The sequence below is a fragment of the Terrapene carolina genome, unplaced genomic scaffold (assembly GCF_002925995.2).
Source record: "Terrapene carolina triunguis isolate 2854851 unplaced genomic scaffold, T_m_triunguis-2.0 Scaffold34021, whole genome shotgun sequence".
Classification (NCBI taxonomy): Eukaryota; Metazoa; Chordata; order Testudines; family Emydidae; genus Terrapene; species Terrapene triunguis.
The window spans coordinates 1,366,644-1,387,078 of record NW_020698372.1 but is presented as its reverse complement, the minus strand read 5'-3'; the positions used below and the strand labels follow the sequence as shown (position 1 = coordinate 1,387,078).

General features: G+C 40.4%; 1 protein-coding gene across 1 annotated transcript in view; it reads left to right on the top strand.

Moving 5' to 3' along the window:
• The window catches only part of LOC112117858 (phosphatidylinositide phosphatase SAC1), a 55,177-nt gene that overhangs the window by 19,721 nt on the left and 15,021 nt on the right, over window positions 1-20,435 (top strand). Inside the window, 8 exon segments of the mRNA XM_026646048.2 lie at window positions 1,440-1,514; window positions 2,703-2,830; window positions 5,336-5,485; window positions 10,099-10,158; window positions 12,143-12,176; window positions 18,264-18,365; window positions 19,574-19,659; window positions 19,855-19,941. Coding sequence (XP_026501833.1) covers window positions 1,440-1,514; window positions 2,703-2,830; window positions 5,336-5,485; window positions 10,099-10,158; window positions 12,143-12,176; window positions 18,264-18,365; window positions 19,574-19,659; window positions 19,855-19,941 — 722 coding nt within the window.

Genomic DNA, 20,435 nt, shown 5'->3' with positions numbered 1-20,435 from the left:
AGATCTGCTCTAGGAATTATTTTGGGGAAGTTCTATGCCGGTGCTATACAGGAGGTCAGACTAGATGATCACAGTGATCCCTTCTGGCTTTGGAATCTATGAACTTGGCCAAAATATAGTTGGTGATTATTTTTTTTTAGCTTTTTCCTGAGGCTGTTAAAAGGCTACAGTTTGAATTGTTTGATAGTTCTGTGCTATGGTCATAACTTAACATTTTACTTTTGCAAATTTGTGTGGTTTTAACAAACACGCAGGTTGTTTCCCAGGTGAAGACCTGATACTAAATTGCAACTTGAAACAAACCATTTAATACTGAGCTATGAACTTCAGAAAATAGGATGTTAAAAGTGCACTCACATGCTGTCTTACTGAGAGGAGCTGCTACAATACTTTCCCTTCATATTAGAATCTGTGTATCTCCTTTCTCTCACTGAGAAAATTAAATTAAAATCTCTTTTCCAACTAAATTTGGACTGTAAAGCTTACAGTATTTTTGTATAAGATTAGAGCTCTCATCCTCTTGAAATATTATAGTACTGGAATAGCAATTACTCCTTCAGAGCTGTAAGGATTACTCTTCCCAGGTTTCTGTTGTCTGCCATCTTTTCCTAATGCTGGTGTTTCATTAACATATAAACTCTTCAAGCCAAGGTATTTTGTTGTCCCAGCAGCTACTTTATAATTTCATTGGCATGTAACCCAATGACTAATCTAGTCCCATCTTTCTCCATTCTTCAAACTCTGTTGGGGCACTTAGTTGTGACTTAAATCTAGGATGACATACAAGCCTGGTTTAAAACTTGGTGTTAATGGTCCTCACAATGACCCCTAAATCTATGGATGATAAAAGTATAATACTGAAGCACTTCTGCAAGCTGCATTCCCACCCTCCACCCCACCACACCTATCATTCAGGACACTATATACTTTAGCTCACCTGTACAGCTCTTAGTAGTCTTTGCCTTGAAGAGCTGGCCTTACAACTTAAAAATCACAATTCGGACTGCATGTCTGGCCCTGTTGCTCAGTGTGGAATTGGACTGAGATGCTGCAGGGGTGCTCAGAAGTGGGGAGGCCAGGTATAGTGGCTTGTGGCTGGTCTTGGGGCCTTGACACCTGGAGTTTGGTTCAAAACAGGAAACTCCTTGCTGCTGGCAGGACAGTGTGCTGCTGCTGAGCTACCCAGCTAGACTGTCCGGTAAATGAGCCTGAATTTCTTCAGTTAGAATGATTCTTGTTGATTAAACAGAATAGAAAACTTTCATTTCCTAATTTTAAATTCTTTCCCAGCATGTTTTCAAACTAATCCATTGCCTCTCACAATTGTGACTCATTAATGACATGGTTGAAACTTCATGATCAAATCCAACTTAATAAAGTTACATGGGATATAATCATGAAACAGATGTAGTTTGACATCTTGTTTTTCTGCTTTTCAGTTAAGAAAGATGTTCCCCCTTCAGCTGTTACAAGGCCTATATATGGTATTTTGGGAACAATCCGTCTGGTGGCAGGTAAGGAAAACAAAATGCTATACTGGTGAAAGAATGTAGGTGAAAATATATTGCTAGAGAAATCTAAAAGCCTGGGAGAAAGTGTGGTTCATGTATAAAGGAAATCTGGAATTACGGTTTGTTGGACAAAATCACTTTTTTCATCATTTCTTAAAAGTTGCTATAGTATGACACTTGTCATCTGTGTAAGCTAACTAAAGATGCTTAAAAATGAAAGGAAAGCGAAGATGTCCTATGAATTTTAAATATCTAAATGTAGAAAAGGAGTTAATTGACCATTCTGTCAACTTACTTTTAAAATATATTTCTACAGAACCTACAAAACGTTTACTTCCCTCCCCCCTCTCACCCTCGCCACTGGAATTGCTGTAACACTTATGTACTTTTTGGTGAGGCTTGATTTCAAGTCAATAGTACTGGTACACGAAATAATATATTTGGGAATGACCTGATGCGAGATCAGTGTATTTAGTTGTTTAATCAATGGCTGTTTTCAAACCTCTTCCCAAATGTAGAGGAAAAATCTACATTAACAAAACAGTTAACAAAAGGAAGAGGACAAATTGGAACAAAACTTCCTAATATTTTGGAGGCTTTAGGGCAACTGTCTTTTAGGATAAAATAGTATATCTGTGACCTTCTGTAAGACTTCTAAATTGAATCTCATTTGTTGAATCTCACTGTCATTGTACGTATTGCTGATGGATTCTGCATTCTCCAAACTATGGGCTCAGTCACTTATCTCCTTCTGCGTCCCCACCCTAAAAGATCGGTGTGTGGAGAGGACTGTCTGTACTTGGATCTGGAGTGGGGGTCGGCTGCCCCTGCTGCACTCTCTCTCCCTTCAAGACCCTGAAGTGTGCTTGGCAGATTCAGATCTGCATGTGGGGATGGAGTGTGGGTGTTTGGAAAGGTGTGCTCTATCCCTACCCAACTCCATGGGGAACCTTCAGGAAAGTTAATTCATTTGTGGGTTTTGGGCTGTCCAAACTGTCTTCTGTGGAGTGGAGCAACCTCCTTCCAATGGAGGGATTTAGAGGAAACTCTTGAGGAGGGGAACTTCCAGGAATTTTTCTCCCTCTTTCCCCTTCATGCATTTTTTCGTATATAGCCTTGTGCTTGCTATCCTTGTTTTCTTGAATCACGTTATATCTAACTACTCTTGACTTCTACATTTTTATTTTACAGGCAGCTATCTTATTGTAATAACAAAAAAGAAAAAAGTAGGTGAATGTTTCAGTCATGCAGTCTGGAAAGCAACTGATTTTGACATCCTCTCCTACAAAAAGACCATGCTGCACTTAACTGATATTCAGGTAGGAGTAGATTGGTAGAAGAAAAATAAATAAGCCACAACTGATTAGCAATTTTCTGATGGCTTGTCTTTAGCATAATAAAAAAACCCTCTTCAAATGTAGGTCTCCTGGGATTGAAGCATAGTTTGTAGACTGTTACAGCAGTTGTGCAGTTTCTTTTAAAATGCTGATGGCATTGTGGTTCATCTGCTTTGATTTATTCATAATGTTATAAGCCTGTGCATGTTCTTGCTTATATGAGTGTAAATTAGAGAAAATCTATGCATTCAAATTCCCAAACGAACTCCATTGGGCAACCTCTGTGTCCCTGGCCTTCCTGACACCAATTTCGCTGCCCCCTCCCTCCAGTTTCTAAGATGGCCTTTCTTATTGTTTTGACCAAATCATCCTTCATTAGGTCCCATCTCTCACTGCATCAAGTTCAAACCCATGTCTCTTATGTCTCCCAACACTGCACCCCTTCTTTCTTCCCACAATACCCATTAAGACCCTCTTTGTCCAGTTCTTTCACAGCCAACTCTGTGTTTTCTTCCACACTGTCTCCTATGTATGGCATGTCCTTCCTGAGCTGGTCCGCAAAACCACTACCTTCTCCATGTCAAATCCTTTACTACTTCCATGAAACCTACAAGAAACTAGTTGACTAAGGGTACGTCTTCACTACCCGCCGGATCGGCAGGTAGTAATCGATCTATGGGGATCGATTTATCGCGTCTCGTCTAGACGCAATAAATCGATCCCCAAACACGCTCCCGTCGACTCCGGAACTCCACCAGAGCGAGAGGCGGAAGCGGCGTCAACGGGGGAGCCACAGCCATCGATCCCGCGCTGTGAGGACCCGAGGTAAATCGATCTAAGATGCGTCGACTTCAGCTACGCTATTCTCGTAGCTGAAGTTGCGTATCTTAGATCGATTCCCCCTCCTCCCCCAGTGTAGACCAGCCCTAAGTGATCCAACTATTTATCTCATTTAGATTATCACTGAACTGATCATTTTTGTTTACATGGAGGGAAGGGATTGAATGTTGGGAGGAATGAAAGGGTATAAGTTCATTGGAACTGAAACGGGATTGCTGTGGAACAAAGACATGGGGATTGAATGGTGGGATGGGAGGTGAATTTAGTATCTATTTAAAAATAAAATAAGCCAAACCTGCAACCAAGACATGAGCCTATCACTGGGATCACCTTGCCATAATGTTGTATCCTTTCCCCCTCACCTCTCACTTGCCTTTTTTTTGACTGTACACTCTTTGGGGCACAACAGGTTTTTCCTCTGTGGTTGGGAAGCACTTGGTATCAGTCTAATCTCCATTATTTACTCCTGGGGGAATTCTGTGCTAAAAATTAAAAAATTCTTCACACAGTATTTTAAAATTCTACAAAATTCTGCATATTGTATTTGTCAAAATAACAATTTAACACCAGTTTCAATTATTCTGGCAATTTATTTAAAAATATCTGTCAGCAAGTATGTCTGTAACAACATACACACACACAAAAGATTCAGGAGATTTTTTTGACAGATTCCTTACTAGGCATATTGGTACAGAACGTTGAGTAATTCATTTAAACTACAATACAGTAACATATTTCCTGCACCCCTCAGAAGCAGTGCAAAGGCTTGGGGGACTCGGGGGTAATGGAGGAGCTGACGGAGAGGGAAGGAGTCTGGGAGTGAATTTGGAGGGTTGTTGGGTGTGGGTGGGAGAAGTCTGGAACAGGTATTTTTTTGGGGGTGGAGGTGGGTAGGGGGAGGGATTGTTAGGGAGTTGGGGAGTCTCCAGCTGACCCCCTAGCCTCTCCCATTCAGTGAGGCACATCTACCCCCCATCCCCAGGTGGCCCTGCAGTCCCCCTCCCATTCAGCCCCTGGCTCAATGCTGTCACCCCACTAGCTTGTGAGCCCATGCTCCAATCTGTTCTCCCACTAGTCCTTCTGAACCTCAGTCTGTGACAGCCCCCCAGCAGCCCCGTGTGCCCCACTGTGTCCGTCCCATGCCTCCTCATTAGGCCCCACTGTGAGGAACACAGTCTGTCCCGCTCCCTCTCTGCACACTGGCTCCCCTCTCTTCTGGCACCGCTGGTGGGCAAAAGGTGTAACTGCAATGCCTCTCCAGAATCTTTATTCTGTGGAGAAGAAAAAACATCTGCGGGGGACATGAATTCTACCTGTATGCAGTGGCACAAAATTCCCCCAGGAGTAATTATTGGTCAAACCCCCTGAAGTATAGCGTTCTCTCATCTACTGTACATATTGAATCAGGGTGTATTGGAGCAGTTTAACGTTGTAAACTGGCAGTCTACTTTTATTCTCTCAAAATTGTGATCTCAAGGTATCCTTTTATATTGGTGTGGTTTTTTTTTTTATTTTATTTTTTTTAATGTACTCCTGCAAAACATGGTGGTAAGCAAAAAATCAGTGCCTTTTTAAAAAGGGGAACTTAAAAAACCCAGCAATTTGGTGTTGGTAAATAACAGTGTTCTTTGTTCTTTCTGCCAACAGTTGCAGGACAATAAAGCCTTTTTAGCAATGCTTAGTCACGTCTTGAATGTGGATGGATTTTACTTCTCTACAACATATGACCTAACGCACACTTTGCAAAGGTTAGCCAACACCAGTCCAGAATTCCAAGAAATGAGCCTACTAGAGAGGGTAAGGATTCCACTGATTTCTGTCTTGTATCCAGCTCCTTGTCAACTAGTTTTATGTGTGGTAATGGGTTTATTTTATAGATCAGGTAACTGATGGGATTATTTCACTAGTCTATTTAGATTCTAATTTCTGGCTGGACTGAACTCTGAGGGGACAAGTGTCAGTTTCATCCCTTTTAATGTTTCTGAGACATAGATTAGCTTTCAAACTTGCCATTTTGTTTTTGTAAACTATATATCCCCTTAAAATTAATGTTGAACTTTTGCATTCCTAAAACAGAGCCTCCTGGCTCTGTAGCATTAAATTTGTGTATATTACACTTCTCAACAGTCTGTGGGTAAACCTGTTGCAAGACAGCTTTAAAAAAAATCAATACTTTCAGAGCTGACTAGAATACTATCCTATCTTTTATTTCCTTCTGCCATCCTGCATAGGTCTTTGTGTCTTGCTGCTTCTGACCTCCTTGCCGCAACCCTTAATGTTCCATGCTCAGATCATCTTATATTACAAACTTCTGTTGGGGGCTGCTCGATGTTCCTGATTATTTTATAAAGGAAAAGTGAGGAAAAATGCTGGCCTTAAATGCCACAAATATACAGTGACTACAACTCCTTTCTCTTTTCTGCCTGCCACTGCTGGTTATCTTTTGTTTCATTTTGATTTAAAATACTTAGCTACCATAATGCAGGTACCAAGTAACTTCATAGTAAAGTTTAAATATCGTAGATCTTATAGCAACAGGTCTCTCCCCAGCTTGATTTTTAAACTTGCAAATGTTTTACAAATACTTTTTAATCCTCTTAAGACACTTCATTGTGGAATAGTACTGTTTATAGGGCCTCCTCCAAAGCCCATTGAAATCAATGGAAGTCTTTCCAGAGACTTCACTGGGCTTTGGATCAGGTCCTTAAAATACAACTTCTCAACACTAGAATTCTGAGAACTACACATCTGAGCCGTTCAATACTCCTGGTTTTGTGTGTATCTTGTCTCTTCGTGGACTTACCTGGCCATAGATTTAATGCATAAACTGTAAAAAGGGTAGGTATGTATGTTCATAGTGTAATAGCAGTTGCTTTTCAGAAAGCTATTAATGGTCCCTTGATTCTGAAAATCATAGTAAAAATGGTTTTACCTCTCCACCTTCAAACTAAACTAGTGAAATGGATTTGCTTGTGTGCCTTTTGTATTTTTCACTATCAGCATGCTGCCAGTACATTGTCATACTCGCTGTGTAAAATCTTCAGCCTGATAGTATTGACTATGGTCGGGCTGTTTTTGGAATGAGTAGTTGACCACAAAAGGAAAGGGAAGCAACTGAAAATGTGTGCAGTGAGACAATCAATTATAGAAGTTACACTTTAAGTGTTTTAACATCGTCTTCATTCCCCTTCCCTCTTCAAACAGTAAGAATTGAAAAAATAGTTGTTTGCAGTTCTCCAGCCTGTGGAGAATAAACAGTGTAGTTAAAAAGCTTACTCCAAAATGCCAGATATTGTGGCAGTTTTGAACAGAACAAAACTCCACAAACCTAAAACTTAGTTGTACTGCTGACTCAAATAGCGAGAGTTAATTTTGTGTAAGTGTGACATCAGAAAATGTTACTTCTGAGGTGAATAACTCTTACATGATTTCTTACACGTTTCCATTTTGAATCTTCTCTTAACCTCTAGGGTACTTGACTTATTTGGAGTTTGTCTGTGGCAACTTGCATAGTAACTTTTTTTGACACTGTGGGAAGGAGTTAGATAAAAAATGATGGGTTTCTAAGATTAGGATCCGAGACAGTGGGGGTTGCGTCATCAAAAAGTGGAGAGACACCACCTGAGCTTGCATTTGGAAGAGAGACTGGGAAGGATACAGAACAGAGTGGTGGGTTTGTGGCCTTTGGCCCTGGGATTTTGCATTCTAAACCTGACTATCTTAATATGCTGTTAGAAACAGTATTTAGTATGTTTAATTTCAATCTTAAAGAAAACAAAACAACACAGCCACACTAAGGCCCCAGGGGATATATTTAGGAATGTAAACTTTCTCAGCTTCCCCAAAGATTTAGAATTCATAATCTGCTAAACGTGGTTTTGATTCAACAAGTGCTTTCTAAAATCATTGAGACCGTTGGAGCTCATTTTCAACTGGGAGAAGAGGCTATAAAGCCTCCTTTACAAGGTTTGCCTCCTAACTGTCAGGATACTTTCAGAACTGGGAACAAGAAGCGATTCTCATGCCCTTTTTAAACCTTCATGTCCATTTCATTTTCTTCTTAAAAAACTTCAGCAGACCATATTGCTTGTTAATGAACCCTAGAATTCTGTGTTTGGGTACTGTTCTGTGTTGTCAATTTTTATATGGTACTTTCTCATCCTCCCCCACAAATGGTCTAGCTGTAACGATTGTTTAGCCTTAAAATCAATCTACCAAGTTTCAGAAAAGTGTCATTATGTATTTATCCTCTCAACCATAGGAAGGGACATGTCAGCACATTAGTCATTTAAAAAAATCTTCTGTTCCAGTTTAAAATGATCTAACATACTGAAGTCTCCCTTTTTGAGTCAGTAAGCACTCTATATTTATATTAATAAATATAACATTTTTAAAAGGTATGTAAGATGCCAGTTGTTGCAGGTGTTGAAATAGTTACAGTCTGCTTGTAGCCATGCCATCTTGGACTGTGAACCCATCAGATCTCTCAAGTAGGCTCAAGCCTGATCAGCACTTGAATGCAGCTAAACCTAGGGTACTATAGGAAGTAGCGTTGGTGACTCAGTGAGTGGCACTATAACCTCTAAGCATCAGTCTTTCATTCACTTGTTCTGATGCTGGCATTCAAATAAGATTTAAAACCAATGTTCTTGTCATTTATGGTCCGGGATCAAATTGCTCAAAGATGGGCACATGCAATTATCCCTGCATAACTGAGATAAAATATAAATGTGCATGCAAAATCAGGTAGCTGCATACTTGTTGCCAGTTACCCATTTAACTCACCAGACAGCTGCTCACACACCCAAATTTGCCTGTGTAATTGTGGTACTTGTACTTACTCATCTTTTAAAATCTGACCTCCAGTATTTCATAACATTTTTAACAAGCGCAGCTGTTGTCCTGATATCCTGGTCAAATGCTAATTTAGCTAAAAACGTGCTTCGTTAGAAATCCCCCTGTATTTCTTCTGTCCTAAATTGCTGAATGCAGCTTTTGCTTGCTATTAAATGGCTACACTATTTCAATGAAGAAATATTTCATCTTGAAATAGAAGCCAGTAAAGTGCTGTGATCTCCTTGGGGATAAGTGTCTTTCTGCATGTTCTCACTTTCCTCTCTGAGAGTTTCCACTTGTTCCAAAATTCATTGGGTTGTACTGATATCTTGCCGTTTAAAGTTCTCAAAAGCACTTTGGGTTGATTTTTGTTACAATGTACTGACTTTGTTCTACAGAACAAAAGGATAGTAACTAAGGGCTTGTCTATACTTACATTTTTATAGTGCTCTAACTCTAAAATCACCCCCCTGAGCGCAGCAAGTTTGAGCGCTTTAAAGCGGTAGTGTGGACACTACTCTGTTGCTATTCCCCTCATGGAGGTGGATTACCAGGAGCACTGGGAGATCTCTCTCCCAGTGCTCCTGTGGCAGCGCTTTGAAGTTTCTAGTGTAGATGTAGCCTAAATGATTTCTTGTAGAGAATATGGAATGGAGACTGAAAATGCTGCTGCTTGTAGATTAAAAGATATAATGGAAGGCGTGGTCCAGTGTCCCTTGTTTTTCTGGCAGGAGTGGTAGGGAGAAAGTGGTCAAGAGTGTTAATAAAGGGGGCACTGGATGGGTCATAGTCTGTATCTTTTTGTCACCAGTTAAAATCCAGGTCAGTAGTGATAGAAATTGCCACTTTTAACATCTTTTTGGCATTTATTAAATGAGTTGGTGGTCTGATCAGCTTCTCTTGGCTATGTCACCGTGATAGCTTTGTTTGCAGTCTGAGGCCAAGCACTGATTCAACATTGAGACTAAACTAACTTTTTATCCAGATGGATGTTACTCTCCCTTCACCCCCCTGCTCATGTCAGAGTCAAGGCGTATTGACTCGGCAGTGTGAAACTTCTCACCTTGTCATTCAGGCCTTTCTCTTGGCGTTAAGATTGGAATGACTGTCTACTATTTCTATAGCATGGAAAACAAGACCTAGTCTGTTCATAACAGACTCAGTCTGTTGCTGTCCTAAGCACACTTGAAACCCTAAGCCTTTCAGCTGCAGAACCAACAGCTGCTCAATTGGCCTGATGATTTTTTTTCAGAGGTGCTGAGCAGCCACAGGTCTCAGTGGAAACTAAGGATACTCGCTACCTCTGAAAATTGGACCAGGAACGTCTTGTCTGCTTCTGGTAGGACTTCCAGCTCTGCGTCTGTGCAGCAGCCCGTCCAGCCAAAAGAGTGCAAACTATGTTTTGTGAAAGCCAGGTGTACCACCCTTACCATATATCTAGTCACCCAAACTTATGCTTATGCAGGATAGTGCTGAACTTCTGCCCTAACATAGAACTAAGTTGAGCTTCAGAACCCCCACGTCCCCCAACAAAAATACCCAACAACCCTATTTGCTTATTTTTCTCACTACAGGCAGATCCACGGTTTGTGTGGAATGGGCATCTTCTTAGAGAATTTGCTGCTCAGCCAGAGGTAACGTATGCTGGAAGTTTCCCTTAATAATCTATATCAAATGTAGCACAGATATAATATTCTGGAGAAAGTGTTTTAGTCTTGCATATGTCTTTATTTCAGATACCCAGAACGCTGGTAGATAAAATATTGGTTACTTGTCTGCTAGTTGTAGCAAAATTACCTGTGTGTGGGGAAGCTATTGACATTACATTTATCTGTCTTAAACTAATCACTTCGTTTCAATTTCACTCAAAAGTCCTCTGATATCTGGTGAAATAATGACTTATTGAAAATGTCTGTTAGGGAAAAAAATAGACTTTGATGATATGCTTTATGCTAAGAAAAATAACACCAAGAAGAGGTGGGGGCAGTATGTGTCTAGTAATTGGAATTCTGCAAAATATTGAGCTCTGCTTTGCCTTATCTAAGGCGGATATTGTTCCCCAAGGATACTGCCTCTGTCCCTTGACACAGCCATGAGTTTGAGTCTGGGTTGCCTTTCCTCAAAATTTCCACACATGGTCAAAAGGACACTTTCAAGGTTTTTAGGCTAAATCAGCGTTACTTTTCAAACAAATTCTTCAAGAGATCATAAGCTTAGAGACATGCCAGGTAAATCCTAATATAAACTAAGCTGTACAAGTGCACAATGAAGGATCGTACACAACTATGTGTTTATATTGGGAATTTATTGTCACATGAAGTGTCGAGCTAAAAACCAACTTAAACTGGTCAATAAAGATGTCACTTGAGTTTCTGACATCCCTCTCCCCCAAATTGGACTATAATTTGTGGACTGCATAGGGAAAGTCCACACAAAGTAGGAAAGTCCGGCACAGAGATTCTGCTTCCAAAACCCACAGATGTCCCCAACAGTCACATGGCAGCCTGTACATCCACAGAAGGCAGCAACATTTTCATAAAGAACCAGGGCATGTACACTCTATTACATATAAGGGTGTTTTACTACTGTATTCTCTGTGCTGGCTGCTGCACCCACCCCCTGTAACCTCTCTCCACTGATGTAACCTCATAATGAAAAGGAAAGGGAAGACTTTATTGTAGCAGCCAGTAGAGAGAATGTGGTAGCAGACAACTTCGGGAGATACTGAAATCTTTAGAAGGGGATCATGATCTGGGAAGAAGGGGTTCCATGGTGTCTGGGACTGAGAGAATGCAGCAGAGCCATTGTTCAATACCTTCATTCCTGGTGACTTGATTCCTGATCTGCCATCCTTTTTCTAGTCTTTACACCATGTAGAGAAACATAGCATTATATTTGCAAACCACCTTTAACTTGTTTTAATTAAATGCTAATTAGTGTAAAGGGCAGTATATTGCCATATTTACTCTTGTGTTTAGCAAGTTATATCCAGATAACATTACACCCTTGGATGTCTTAAGTCTAGTCTTAAATTATTCACATGAGCTAGACAATGTTTCTTAGCTAAGACTTGTATTGGTAGCTCCGAACTCAGCTAACACATTTGTTCATGTCATACATTGACAGTATTCACGTAGGTTTTAGAAAATACATCTAGGTATTAATTTACATTTAGCTTGTTTGTGGCAAAAATATTAAGCAGATCTCTGTTTAGAACTGGGAGTACAAATACCCACTTATATTCCAAGGCAGCTTGCTATTACCAAGGTCATTCACTGACTCTCTGTGAGATAAGCATGGTTACAGAATGTCTTCTGCTTTACAGAGTGACTGGTAAGAAATATCACACTTTGTTGCTTTATTAGTGAGCAAAAAATCTTTGTGGTTGTGCAAAGAAATCACTTGTCTAGAAAACATGAAACTTTTTCTTATTCATTTGTAATAAATGTCCCTCTTCCTAAACTGAATTGCCTTTACAATGTGTGCCTTTTACTAGAGTTTCATACACTTGTCATCTGTCTATTTCTTGGGTTAGTACTTGGAGATATCTGTTTTGTTAGACAACTTATATAAAATATATTTTTTAAATGTGTTATACAGTTTCTTTTGTATTTTCAGATCCATAGGTTTGCTCTTCCAGTGATGCATGGATGTATCCTTTTCGTGTTTTGTAACCTAAATTTGCTCTAGGTAGCTTCGTTTTGTTTTTTAACCTTAGAGGTTTCATCAGATTATCTAGGAGAATATTTGACTTTCTAAGGCAGAAAATGTTGATGGTGCAAGAGTTAACTGTAGTTGGCAACTGTACCACATAAATCTTCAAATAGTCTCCTCACAAAATTTGATGTATCTTGTCCTAATTGCAAACATATAGCATGTAATGATTGTAGGCAATTTATATTTTTGGACCGTCTGAATGCAAAGAGTAAATATTTTGCTTTTCATATTTAACACAATTTTATATAAACCACTCTTATAAGCATGATTTGAACAATCACCTTTCTAGTCTTGGCTGTTCTCTTGGAAGACAAAGCTCAGTTTAATAAATATTTTCACATCAATATTTATGTGATTATATCCTGCTAGACAGGTACTTTCACCTACAATATTACTAAATGTTTAGATGGTTAGACTGTGATCTGTTGAATGACATCTATTAAGTGATTTTTTTTTTTTTACAAGGACATAAATATATCAGATACAATTTAAACGGGCATTAGCAAGGCTAATAGACTTTAAAATAAGAGCAATGTTGGCTCATAGACTTTTAAGTCCAGAAGAGACCATCATGATCACCTAGTCTGACCACCTGCATATCATAGGCTGCAGAACCTCCCTCCTGTAATAGGCCATAACCTCTGGCTGAATTACTGAAATCCTTAAGTTGCAGAGAATCCATCATTTACTCTAGTTCAAACCAGCAAGTGAACTGTGCCCCACACTACCAAGGAAGGCGAAAAACCTCCAAGGTGTCCCCCAGGTCAGATTGGCAGACAATTCCTTCCTGACCCCAAATTTGGTGAGCATTTACACCCTGAACTTGTGGGGGAGACTCACCAGCCAGACACCTGAGAAAGAGTTCTCTGTAATAACTCAGAGCCCTCCCCATCCCATGTCACAGGAGTAGGCATGCACATTCTGCCATCTTTCTGCTCATCCTTTCAGAAATTGAAGGAAAGTTACAAGAATCCTTCTCTTAACAAACAGTGCTTTTGATATCAATACTCTACCTTACTCATAAGAATGATGCATGTAGCAGAGTATACACATGTATTCCCGCAATCCTAAACTAACTTGATACCTTGCATTGGCTGTAAACTAGTTTGCCTAACAAAAGCTGGGATTTTCAATTATATTAGCGCTTTTGAGTTAGAAAAGGTGAAAAGCCCCAATCGGGGGACAACTGGGCTTTGTTTTGTTGAGGTAGATGGGTTTATGACAGGGTGCACTAGGCCCAGAGATCCCCTGCTGGAGGCCTCAGGGTCCTGCCACCCCCATCCCAGAAAAAGAGCAGTAGAGAAGTCCTCCAAGCAGCCTAGAGTGGCTGCAGCAGAAGCAGCCATCAGGGCCCCGGAGGGCCATAAAGAAAAGAGCTGCAAAGCCAGAGACAGTTCCTTGTTGGAGCCAGAGGAGTACAGTTGGTGCTCCTGGCTGCTCAAAGGGGACAGCTCAGTTCTGGCAGGGACCATGGCAGCGAGGAAGAGCTGGCTGGTTGCTGGGCCTGAACTTAGATGAGCCCTGAAGTAAGGGTGATGCTTCGGCGAAGACTGGGGCTGCAGGGAAGTGGCCCAAGGAACTGAAAGCAGTGTAATTAAAAGGACACAGTTGCACTTGACTGTTATTCTTAGGGTCCCTGGGTTGGGACCCAGAGTAGTGGGCAGGCCTGGGTCTCTCCCCCCCATCCCCGCATGGGTCACTGGGGAACTGGTCTACAATCGGACAGTAATAAACCCCAGAAAAATGAACTATTTAGTGGCCTGGCTGGAGAGCTGGGTCCAGAGTAGGCCAAGGGGGTGAAACCATTGCCTTCAAGGAGGAAGCCCTGGGGGTACGGCCCGATAACAGGGCCGGGACTATTTAAAGACTGTAGACACAGCCAACCAGAGGGAGCGTTCGCGAGAGATTGGTGCACGCTGTTACAGGGTCCTATCTGTTAATTTTGACTTTTGCTAACTTTGATAGTGACCTTTTCTTGTTAAAGCAAATATGATTACATAAATATGCTCTGTTCAGCAGTCTAGAATTCAACCACTCTGTCTCAGCGTGGAACCAGATACTGATTTGAGGAGACACAATGATATAATCTTCTTGGCTCAGGTTGGTGTCCAGTCTGTGCTGTTCTAGATTTCTACCCCAGGCTCTCTTCTTCCTACCCTCCAGTAAGCCTGCATGAAATAAGGAAGTATATCTTTCCCTGTGCTCACTTGGAAGGTGGCCCACAGCAAGTTTCCATGTGAGTTATTACATAAGATAAGAGTGCACAGTCAGCACCCAAGGATGGGCTCTCTGACTATAGCCCTGTAGTTAATCAACCATAGGGAGTCTTAGAGATTAACAAAAGACAAAGTGTTATAAACTAAAAACAATTGAGAACATGGTTTACTTAGTATTAGAAAACTCCCCATTCCAGTAATCTCGCTTATATTTTAGGATCTAGTGATTCCTTCCATGGATAAGAAGGAATTTTTTCCAGCCCGCTATGCGCTGAATAATTGCATTGTGGGTAGTAGCCTACTAGAAGCAAGTACTAAATTGGTTATACCACTGATCATACCACTGATCTGGCAAATCCTGTTTTTCTTCTTTGAGTGCTCGTCCTTCTGTGTATTCCACTGTGTGTATGCATGCACTATAGGCACTCAGTCAGAGAATTTTTGAAAGCAGTGTCCGTTGGTCTGCCATGTGCCCTTACAAGATAGAGCTTTATTCCAGGCTCTCATTTAGGAAGGTAAGTTGGTTGCCAGGACCGCTCTTCAATCAGCAGTAGATGCAGCAGATTCATCTTCAAGTTCAATAGCAAGTGCGATCGTGATGCTCTGTGAATCATGGCTTTGCACTTTGGGGCTTCCCAGGGAGGTCCAGAACACCTGCCCTTCGACAAAACTCATCTTTTTAACCAAAAGACAAATAAGTCCTTAAACATTCTAAAGCTGTATATATTCCCACTCCCAGGGAATATATACATCTGCCCTGAAGAGAGAATTCCACAGGCAATCATACAAGCCTAGACAGATGGCTCAACAATTTTACTATTGGTTGTTTTATGAGCTACCCCGAAAGAGGCAAAAGGTTCAGATGTCCCATTTCCCTGCACCTTCTGCAGCAGCAACATCATCCCAACCCCAGCCCTGTCTAAATGATATTTTTGATGGGACTTCAAAGCTGCAGACCAGTGAATGATGCCACCATCTGCCGAGTTCCACACATCCTTTGGGGATCACCTACCGTTCTTTTTCCAAAAGTGGAGTGCAATAACAATGGACAAGTGGGTGTTAAACATCATCCATTCTGGCTAGGCGATCAAATTTACCTCCCTGCCCTCCAAAACCCTATTGCTGCCTCTTTTCAGGGGTCATTTTCACAGAGATTGTCAAACAAGAAGTAGAGTCCCGCCTACAGCGAGGAGTGGTAGAGCGGGTGTCTCTTCAACACCAAGGAGAGGGTTTTTATTCGATATACTTCCTAGTACCCAAAAAGAAGGGTGTCTGGAGACCCATCCTTGATCTCTGCCATCTCAACTGGTTTATTTGCAAACTGAAATTTCACATGGTCATACTGGCATCTACAATCCCATCCTGAAAATGGTATGGGATTTACAGCTCTCAGTATCAAGGATGCGTACTTCCATGTGGACACTCATCCTGCTCACAGACCCAGCCAAAGCCAATCAGAAAATTTCCAAGTGTTTATCATCATAGCGGAAAGAGTCTCAGGTCAGGCTATATCCTCACAGAGGATCTCTAAATGGACCTTGGACGGTATCTTACTCTGATTGGTTGTGTCATCTTCCTCCCACTCATGGGAGGGGAAGGGCACACTACAAGAGCACAAGCAATAGCATCCTCACACCCTCCTCTTACTTGAGTACTGCTTGTCAATAATCCACAGTGGAATACACATAAGGACCAGCACTCGAAGAAGAAAAGTTACCTTATAGTGATGAGGTTCTTCAAGATATGTGGTTTCTGTCTACCCACCTTCCTTCCCCTTTGCTTTGGATCAGTCTTGGATTTGTGGTAGAGAAGGAACTGGAGAGGTGGTCAGTCAGCTCCATTCTTCAGCTCCTCAGTCAGAGGCATGAGGAGAGCAAGGGCACATGCAGAGACCAACAGACACTGCTTTCAAGAATTCTCCCACTCTAGGTACATGGAGCATGTGTATGCACAGTGGAATACTGATAGGGCCCACACATCTTGAAGAACCTGCAGTTACTATAAGGTAAGTAACTTTCTCATTTTTATAAAACTCCTCTGGTATCGATCTTACCCTGATTCAAGAGAGATGAAGAGCGGAGAGATGGGGAATATGTCTAATTCCCCAAAAAGTCCATCCCTCCATTCTTAAATTCTCCGTAGGAGATCGATTGAGCCTACGATCTTAGGTTTATGGCAGTGTTGATAAACAGACAAGTTTAGAGCTACTGCTTTTATTTCCTGCTGAATAAAATCCAAGCCCTGAGATATTTGAGGTGATCTCTGGATCTACAAGGATTTTAAGAGTTTGTGTATGTGGTTCTATGTCTAATTTTAGACCTTTATAGATCCCTCTCTAGGAACTCTTTATTGAGGGCATTTTGGGTGGCAGAGGATCTGTTTGTATATTCTCTTAACCAAACTTGAACTAGTTGTTGGGATTTTTTACAAAGAGTGCTGGCACAACTGTAAATGAAATCTGTAGTATCGGCCTAATGTGCAGTTACCCAAAAAAGTAGGTTTCCTACACAGGATTTTTGTGGGGAAAAACACTTGGTGAGATGAAATTTGTGAGGTGAAATGTGTATATGTAAGTAATCAGCTGTATTTTTAAGAATTACAATTTTTTATGCTTGAATAAAAACCCAGAAAATTGATTTCTTTTTTTATTGGAATAAAACTTGCCTTGCAGACCTTAGCAAATAGTAAGATGGTTAACATATTGGCTGTTCAAAAGACCAGAGCAGAGGGACAGGACAGCATGCCTATATTAAAAGCTAAAACAAAGCCTGTTAGTCTTGTCCTTTAAAGTTGTAGTTCTACCTTGCTGGCAATAGAGGGTAGTATAAATCTGTGTTCGGCATCCTGCTGCAGTACATGAGGAGTGCTGCTTTCTGATATTAGTTTGATGCTGTATTATCTAACATCAACTGAAAGTAGTTATGACCTTGACAGAACTGGATTCCTAAGTTAAATTGCCAGTCCTTAGCAACTATCCCCTAACAGTAAGGACTAGAATCTGATACCAAAGTGATGTGTAGGGCTTAATTAAGAGAACAGAAGTGTCTGTATAAACAGCTCCCCTTTAAGATTTCAGTAGGGGCTGTGTACATCTAAGGACAAATTTGGCCTGTTGACAATGGAATGTTGTCCTGCCATGGTGTTCCAGGAGCATATTGTCAAGATGCACATATTATGAGAGAGCATGATCAGGTTTGAAGGCTTCTCTTCAAATTCTGGTTGCAGAAGGTGGGAAAAACTACTTTTAGAAAAAGATAACGTATTTCAGAAGGTGCTTGGTCTGCAGTCTGAAATTTTTTTCTGGGTTCTGGCCTTTTTTTTTTTGGCCAGGGCCTGAGATCATACATATGATACTGATAGTATTGACCTATTTCTTTCAAATGTGATGGTTATTTGTGTTCATGGGTTTTTAATAGATTTAAAATGTTTTATCATTAGATGTGTCAACATTTTAATTTAATTTAACTGAAGAATCTTTGAGACCAGTCTCCAATCTCTTCATATCCCGTTTTCTCCTATTTATAATCGCTTCATATTTTTTTAGTTAGTTAGCATCCCTTAAAACTTCCTCTGTCATGCACATACTGATTTTAGTATTAGGCTGTTGACTCTGAAGTTAAATATAATAAATAACTTGACATAGGGATAACCGTATATTTATACACATACCTACACATCAATGAATGTTTGCAAAAATTCTTTGTATTTATTTAATCATTTGGCCCTATGTCTGTGCCTGTTCCCTTTTATTTAAAAATAGCAAAGTAAACATTGCAAAATTGTGTGTTCCTTAACATGTTTACCAGTTATAGCTATGCACTCTTGTTCCATAAATGGAAAGTATTTTGACTGGCTGCTTATCTCTAGAAGAAGCTGTTTCAGAGCTGGTGTACGTTATTATGTGAGAGGTAGGATGACGAACAATGCAACCACTGTTGGAACGGTCAACATATCTGTAACGCGTTCATTTCTTATTTTCAAATGTCATAAGTATTTAACCACTTACATTACTGTTTTGTTCCATTCTGTCACAACCTGATGTGATTTTTGTGCCAAATATTTTACTTCAGTGTAATAACGACAGAAAAACAACCTTGAGCACAAAACTGCAGTTTCATATGCAGATGCATCTATTAAACGGCAAACCTCATTTATTGCTCCTTGAGGCATTTGATTTATGTTTAGTCCAAAAATTTAAAATGATGATCGTTTTAAATGAAACACTTGACAATACTGATTATCCTATAAATAAGCTGTTTATGGTGGTATTTACTTCAGTAAAATACTTTACATAAAATTTTCAAACTAATAAAGAACCTCACAAGAAAACATTTCTCATGTGCAGGAAAAGAAAATGTAAGCTGGGGCACACACCCCACACACCCCAACTACTGCTTTTTCTTGACTTCACGCCAAAGGCTGAAAGGGAAGCAGACTGAAGTGCCTTCTCCTTACCAGTCTCTGCATGTTAAGGTTGAGGTGCATTGAGGAAGTGTGGACAAACTTGCTGCTCCCTGTGCCATAATTTTTCCATTGGAAAGATAGATTTCTGTGTCTGTGCTTTGGCATCTTTGTTCAGTATTAAAATAACTTAAGTATTTTTTAAGTTAGACTATTAAGACATGCTGGCAGTATAATAAAGGCCCTGCACTGACTGAATGATAGCAATATCTAGGTCTGCTCTTCTGAAAAATCCACACCGCTGAGCGATTTAGCTATGCCAATCTAACCTGCAACATAGATGCAGCTCAGTTAATGGAAGAATGCTTCCATCAACTTTCCAACTGTCCCTCTGGGAGGTGGTGTTCCTACACAGACAGAAAATCTCCTTCCATTGCTATATGCTGCGTCTACACTATATGGTTGTGCAAGCATAGCTACGGTGTCGTAGATATGCCATTATAGTCCCCATAGTGTAGACATACTCCAAGTCTCTGCTTCATGAGCTAACAGTGTCTCAGATGGTGGCTTTGATCTACAAGGCCACAGATTTCACTTATCTTCTGGCTATTCTGTATTGTTTCATCTTATTAACTGAAAAATGAGACCCCAATTCAAATCTAAAGCAATGGTGTTTGTGGCCGGTGTGAACTGGATTCTGTTTTTTCTAACTCAGGTATTGATTCAGAAGGACATGCAGCTAATTTTGTTGAAACAGAACAAATTGTACATTACAATGGGAGCAAAGCTTCGTTTGTCCAGGTAAATTCAGTGACTTATCAGAATGGATTGCGTGACTAGCTTAAGTTCAGCTGGCAAGTCTTATTTTCTTGTCTGCCCAAAACCTGATTTTACATTTAACAAGAAAAAACAAGTTAAAATATAGATGTCAGGAAGGTGTAATGAACAAGAACATGAAATTGCATTTGTCATTTGTTTGTTTCCTTTGTTTTCCAGACCCGTGGATCAATTCCTTTTTTCTGGTCACAGAGACCAAACCTCAAGTATAAGCCAAAGCCACAGATCAGCAAAGTAGTAAATCATGTATGTGTGTTTCCTTGGATGTGTGGGGGTAAAATGGAATTCAGTGTTTGCATGGATATAATGTGGTAATAAACTTAACATTGCTGCTCCTTCTCATTAACATACAGTCTGCTGTTTAAATCTGTTCTTAAAATTAAAGTCAAACATTACCTTTAAAGTTGAAGTAGCAAGAGACTTGGGCCAGTGTACTAGCCTTTTTATCCATGGAGTCTTTGGCTCAAAGCTTGAATGAGGTCATAAGTATAAATGAGTGCAGTAGTCTCTTCCTGGTTCTCATTTGTGTATAGTGATAAAAACCACTGCACTATTGGGCACAAGTAGTAGTTTATACAAGAGAAGCCCAAGACTGTTGCAGAGGAGAGCTGAGGCGCATTGGCAAAGCGGAGTGCAGATATTTGCCTCATTTGAGCACCACGTTCTCATCCAGAAAACGACTTGTGCTGTTACATTAAGGGATTCTTGTAATGTAGCAATTTTAGTAAATTACAGACATG